We start from the raw sequence: 6,382 nt of genomic DNA, 5'->3' as shown, positions 1-6,382 counted from the left end.
AAAGTAAGAGAGTCTGAGATAAAATGCATCATGTACTTATATGAAATTATCCAAAAGAAGATAAGGAGAACAGCCATGTTACTTAATATTTTATAACTACAAAGCTTCACAGCCTGAAGCATAAAACATTTCCATCCACCTTTGATCAGATTTCAGTGATGAAGGGAGGGTGCCCATAATGAATTTACTGGTAGTGTTAACATGGAAGTATGCCCATGTAAAGAAAGGTAGGTTTGGCCATTGTTTCTGCAGTACTGCAAATTCCTAGCTCCTTTCACAGCTGGTTCAGAAACCTTACTTTGCTGCCTCTGGCATTTTTAGTATTTCACTGGAGGAAGGAGAGATTAGTTTATTGAAGACTACATTGTCTATTGCTTGGCTCAGGGAGTAGCAATATTAGGAATTGTAGCTTTTTTGAAGTAGGTATGTCACTTTGGGCCTCGGCTTAAAACCCTCACCCTAGCTGCCTAGAAGGCAGTATTCCACTAGCACCCATCAGAGGATTATGTAGAACTCTTAGCTCTGCCTGCACCATGCCTGCCTAGATGCTGCCCTGCTCCCACCTTGAAGATAATGGATTGAACCTCTGAACATGTAAGCCGGCCCAAATTAAGTCTTGTCCTTATAAGACTTGCCTAGGTTACGGTGTTTGTTCACTGCAGTAAAACCCTAACTAAGACATTCTCCTTGAATTTGGGGGGTTAAATGAATAGGTTGTACAACTTGAAAGAGGACTTAGCAGGCAGAGAAGGGATGACACCAGGGACTCTAGTAAACTATATTAGAATTTCCATTCATTTGTCTATATGTTCAAGGTTTCTTCCACAGAATAGAAGACTTGCCTGAAAAAAGTGCCTTGTTCATGCCTAACTCTGGTCCATTGAATCCTTTTGGGCATGCTTTAGAAATTTACTGTGTCTACTTGATATTTCTTTCTTTAAAAAAATATCTTTTATTAGATATTTTCTTTATTTACATTTCAAATGTTATCCCCTTTTTTGGTTTCCCCTCCAAAACCCCCCTATTCCNCCCCCCCCCCATTTGCTCAACAACCCACTCACTCTTGCTTCCCTGTACTGGCATTTCCCTATACTGGGTTATCGAGCAATCTCAGGACCAAGGATCCCTCTGGCCATTCATGCCCAAGAAGGCCATCCTCTGGTACGTATTCAGCCACTTTATATTTCTGAGCACCACATTTGTTCAGGGTTGTCATTAATTTAGACAGATTTAAGGTGGGTTGATCAGAATTGGACTGATCTTCAAGCAATGTTTTGTCTTGACCAAAGGCACAGTTGACCATCTCAATGGCATCTTTGATGCTTGGGTTTCCTGGTTTTCCTTTGGATTCAGTCTTATCCAAGAAAGTCTCTTGGTTTGTCTTGTTGTCAGCAGATATAGTGGATTGTTCTTGAGTCTGTGTCAGAACCTGAGGCAGAGACAGTTGTTTATAACAGGTTTATAGCTAGAAATACAAGACCTAACCAGGGGTTGTTTTTGTTTTATTATTTAGTTTAGTACCCATAGACCCTCACAATAATGTATGTCATTTTTTTTACTCTGTCTATGCCTATTTCTTCTTTTAGGTTCCAGAAATAGGGACCACTATTGTATGATTGAACAAACAGACTAATGAACCTTATAAATTCATGGTAGAAAGAATGAACATAATAAACATTTTGTCTAAGCCAAGGTTGTCATACACTTACAGTTCCATCTATACATATAAACTCGAACTAAATAGACTATTTCAAAGCTTAAAATTGAGTTGTCTGAGATAAGATAATAGTAGTCTTGTTTTGTATATAAAAATTCTTCTGAAAAGATGTGTTTTTGATTTTCAGTGGAATACTTATTAGGAAGGTAAAAGTTTTGAAAAATATTGATTAAAAATATTGTTCCTTTTGTTGGCAGCATGTAAGCCTCCCTAAGGCCACTACAAAGAGCAAAAGTGTGATGGAGAGGTAGGAAAGAGAAAAACAGAGCAAGGAGTGAGCTAGGGAGAGAGGTGGAACTGCAGATGTCGATACAGGTGACAGAGAGACTGAGATCAACATGCTGTCATTGCTCAGTAGGGTCAGCAGTATGAGTCAACAGGATGGTATAAAACAGCTTGGAGCTTATGCACACATACACTCAGCCCCAGAGTCTGACAAACAGCTTTGAAACTTGCCCTGAATCTGGAAAAAGAGGAAAGGTTCACTTTTTGGATTGGACCTTTGTCCAAGATGCCAGTGGTGTCCATAATGTTGTCAGAGTTACATGCTTCTTCTCTAGACCTCAGTGAAGCCTGGAATTTATGTGCTTCTGCAAGATACATCAGTGATGTTTCAGGCTTTTCTGCCCTGCAGAGCCATGGTGATTTAATGGTACATGTTACCACCTTAAATCCTGTTCGGGCTGGTGGCCTGTACAGCCACTGGGTGCCATGTTTGAATCCTAATATGGCCAAGGACCATATTGATGTCTGAAGTCTGTCTTACCACCAAAGCCCAGGTGTATTCCCATGGTTGGGGTTGCTGCCTGAAGGTATCTTAATGTCTGTGAGAGAATTTACCCACCACTCAACAGCCCAGAGTACTAAGGTACAGGCAGGGGTGCAAGTGAGGTAGATCTGGTTCCACTCTGCTCAGGCCACTTCACAGTTCTCCTTCATGGACAGCCTTTAGCTTTGATACAGGTAGGGAAAGACTCATCCTCCAGTGGAGGTTTGGGCACTGCAAAATGGGCCATTCTCCAGTGAATATATATATATGACAGCAAATGGACTCTCTCTCTCTCTCTCTCCCATGGGTATAGATCACAGGAAAGAGTCTCATATGTGGGCAGACTGGTAGTTAAGTGCGATGGGGGTATATGATGTGAGATTTCGAAATAATTAATAATCAATCAATCATTAAAAGCTGAAAGGATCATAAAATAGTTCATTATAAATAAATAATATGTCATCAAATTTGATTGGGAACCACGTGCATGCTACAGAGGAATGAGGAGTTATCTCTTGAGATTAAGGTCAACTTCACATACTAAACAAGCTAACAGATAACTTTGGCTGTTGGTCCGTATATTCAACTGTATTTCAGACAAATCCCTTTGTTCATTGCTGGATTCTTCTGCCCCTGTGTCATATTTCACAGTGTTATAATTTGCAAGCTTTATATCTGAACCCAACTTTTAATGCTTTATTCACTGACAGGTATCCCAATCACTTTAATGAGTATCTTTGACATCTGGTAAGTGTCATATATTTGTAGCACATCTCCCTGTTCAAGTTTCAAGTTCCCACATGTCACTAGTGGGTACTACAGCTTCTAGAAGTAGAGAGTTCAATCTTAGTCTCTGTCTTCATATCCCTGTTAAGTTCTCCAAAACACAATGAGAATACATTCCAACATACCATTAGGATTTCTGTATTGATATTTATTATACCACTTCAAAGAGTAATTAGTTATATCTGAGATATTTATCCATGAAACACTCACCCTGCCTTCTGTAGGCATGGATAGCAGCAGCAGAATTACAAGAAATATCATCATTGGTAAAGAAGTCATGACTGAAACTAAACAGAGAAAAGCCCTTGGTTGAATTAAGCAGTACAGGGGACACAGAGGTAAGCAACACATTGATAAAGTGCAAGCCAAAGCAACTCTGGTTAACAAATTCATTAACAAAATAAGGAGGAGATGCAGTGTGGGTGTTCCTGTAGTTTTATTGTGTTAACCATGCTTGTAATTGGTAGGATAAGTAAACCAAAGTGTTGATTAGTGTCCTTGATATGTACCTGCAAAGATTAGAAGATTCCTAGTACTTTCTACACAGGTCTATTCCTCTGTCCACAAAGGCATATGTAGAAAAAAAATGGACCAGTTTTAATGTTTTAATTATTAGTTTTTTTGTGTGTACCATCTCTTATTTTGCAATTCCCTGTTCATAGCTTCAATGAATACTGGGTATGTATTAGGCTGCCAAGGATGTCATTATACAGATATAATTGTATAAACACCTTAGAAGTGGGGTTTTGTCAAGAGAAATTGTAAGTTATATCAAATCAATTTCCCTTTTTTTCTACAATAAGAAATACAAACACAATTGCATATTTAGTCTATTTAAGTTCACTCAACCATGTTTTGTTAGATGAGCTGAATCATATTTTCTTTAAATTTTAATCAAACTCTGCTCATTGCATACAATTTCCTGTCACAGGATTAATGAAGCCCTCCATTCTTTAGGTACTTCTAATGGCCACCTAGTGTGGTACACACTCTCTTTCCTTCTGGACCTCACATAAAAGGATTACATTGTAAACTAAAGGTATGACATCTCATTTTCTATATCATGTGAACATTCAGAGTCCTCAAAATATTTTTAATAAGCATATAATTGCTTCAAATTTCTAGACTATTGAAAGACATGATCAGCAAAGATCTAGTACATTTTACATTTTAAAATACCATTTCCCTTTGATTTTTCTCCCTTCAAGCTCTGCCACATACTCTGTAATGTTCTCTGTCAAATTCACTGTCCAATTTCATTGAGATCACACCTGTAACTTTTAGTGGGATGGCCATTATTCTTCTTCACTGAAGAGTAAAGAACAAGTAGTTTTTCTTTCCCTATGGCACTTTAGGATTGAAAGTTTAGACAAAATTTGGACTCACTTATATTTATTTGGCAGATGAGTGAAAGCATACAATTTGAGATTTTTTTGTGTGTGTTCACAGTGGTAAGTTTTTGTGTATTACATCTCATCTGACAATTTCATTTTTTTGAGATTGAGTAGTCCTTCAATTTCCCAGTTGTATATTTCAAATACTGAGTTGTAATGTGTCACTGACCTTAGTAAACTTAACCTTGTAAATACAGTTATCTTACCATGGAAGTTGCTTTCACAGTCCTTAGTCTTAGCAGGAATTGCTTCTTCCATATGTTCAGTTCAGGTCAGTTTTTGATGGAGGCACCTGTGCTTCTCTGGTTCTTAGTGACTCCTTTAAATGGGTAGAGGGCGGGTCTCTAGTGATTTTAGGCCTGAGGTGTTTGTGCTTTATTGGCTGCTGTTCCCAGAAGAGTAGATTGATTGCACAGTTTCTCCTGAGTTCTCATTCTTGCTCATCAGAATAGTTAACAGAGAGACATGGGGCAGCAGCCCTGAGTAACTTCTAGGCATTTGCTTGGTGGGCCAATAATCTACTATTTTGTCTTTGTACCTACAGATTTTCCTTTGCTTTTGTTTCTAGGCAAGAGATGGGGAGTGGAGACTCTTCCTTCTTGCCTCCCTTTTTGTCTAGCATTTTGGTACATGGTTTATTGTTACCATTATTACTTTATTATTCAATATATCTATATTTTACACATCCTTTATTTTTTATATTATTTTGTTTATTTACATTTCAAATATCGTCCCGCTTCTCGGTTTTCCCTCCAAAACTCCAGCCCCATTCCCCCTTTCCTTCGTCTCTAAGAAGGTGTTTCCCTCCCACTCACCTATTCCTGGCTCACCCCTACAGCATCTCCCTTTGATGGGGCAAGTCTCCACAAGACCAAGCTCCTTCCCTCCTATTGATAAGGCAGTGCTCTGCTACATATGTGGTGGGAGCCATGGTTCCACCCATGTATACACTTTGCTTGGTGGTTTAGTCCCTGCGAGCTCTGCGGGGTCCTGTTAATTGATATTGTTGTTCTTCCTATGGGATTACAATACTCTTCAGCTCCTCAGTTCCTCCCTTATGTCTTCCATTGGGGTGCCCAGGTTCAATTCAATGGTTGAGTTTTGTATAGCCTTTCTGATTATCTTCATTCTCCCTTGGTTTCCTTTGAGTCTCACATTGTTGATGACATGGATTTCATGTTTTGTTTTGTGTTTCTTCCAGTTTGTGAGCATTTAGTAGAGTATTGCCTGGCTGAACACTCATTTTTCACACCAATAAATATTTGTTGATGAAAAAATTGTTTATTTGTGACATTATTTAAGAATCTTGATAATTGATACACATGTTTCACATGTCACAGGTTATTATCATAATATGAAATGTCAATGAAAAATATCAAAAAGTATAACCAAGTAAAATAATCATATTACAGAGTAAAACAATAATTCATTGAAGCATTGCAGCATATCATATTCAGTGAAGCAATATCAGCATATCAAGATATTTTGTACAAAAATGAAATGTTTAAGAAAACCTTATTTTGAGTTTATTTCAACATATTTTTATTCTACACAATTCTTAGGATTATAGGGAATTTGTCAACATATTATATCACTATCCCAAGTGCTCTTATTTGGTTATATGATTACATTTTAGCTTGGTATGTCTGTTAAGAATAAAGACACAGCATCTGAGCACACAAGATTTTATATTTCATTTTTATTTCATCATTTTTC

At 37.8% G+C, this 6,382-nt stretch overlaps 1 protein-coding gene across 1 annotated transcript; it reads right to left on the bottom strand.

Annotated features, from left to right (window-relative positions):
• Positions 1 to 941: 941 nt before the first annotated feature.
• On the bottom strand, positions 942 to 4,962 carry LOC110312164 (exocrine gland-secreted peptide 1-like). The gene is made up of 3 exons (XM_021185723.1): positions 4,873 to 4,962; positions 3,483 to 3,559; positions 942 to 1,429 (listed from the first exon to the last, which is right to left on the bottom strand). The coding sequence occupies exons 1-3, from the start codon at positions 4,922 to 4,924 to the stop codon at positions 1,088 to 1,090; spliced, it is 471 nt and encodes a 156-aa protein (XP_021041382.1). The 5' UTR covers positions 4,925 to 4,962; the 3' UTR covers positions 942 to 1,087.
• Positions 4,963 to 6,382: the final 1,420 nt, after the last annotated feature.

This window comes from Mus caroli, chromosome 17 (assembly GCF_900094665.2).
Source record: "Mus caroli chromosome 17, CAROLI_EIJ_v1.1, whole genome shotgun sequence".
Classification (NCBI taxonomy): domain Eukaryota; kingdom Metazoa; phylum Chordata; class Mammalia; order Rodentia; family Muridae; genus Mus; species Mus caroli.
This window is presented reverse-complemented; position numbering and strand designations above follow the sequence as displayed.

Coding starts and splice junctions, on each gene's coding strand:
- LOC110312164 (XM_021185723.1), bottom strand. CDS start 4,924: ATGGAAGAAGCAATTCCTGCTAAGACTAAGGACTGTGAAAGCAACTTC. Junction 3,560..4,872: donor CTGTGAAAGCAACTTCCATG/GTAAGATAACTG, acceptor TTCTCTGTTTAG/TTTCAGTCATGACTTCTTTA. Junction 1,430..3,482: donor CCATGCCTACAGAAGGCAGG/GTGAGTGTTTCA, acceptor TCTCTGCCTCAG/GTTCTGACACAGACTCAAGA.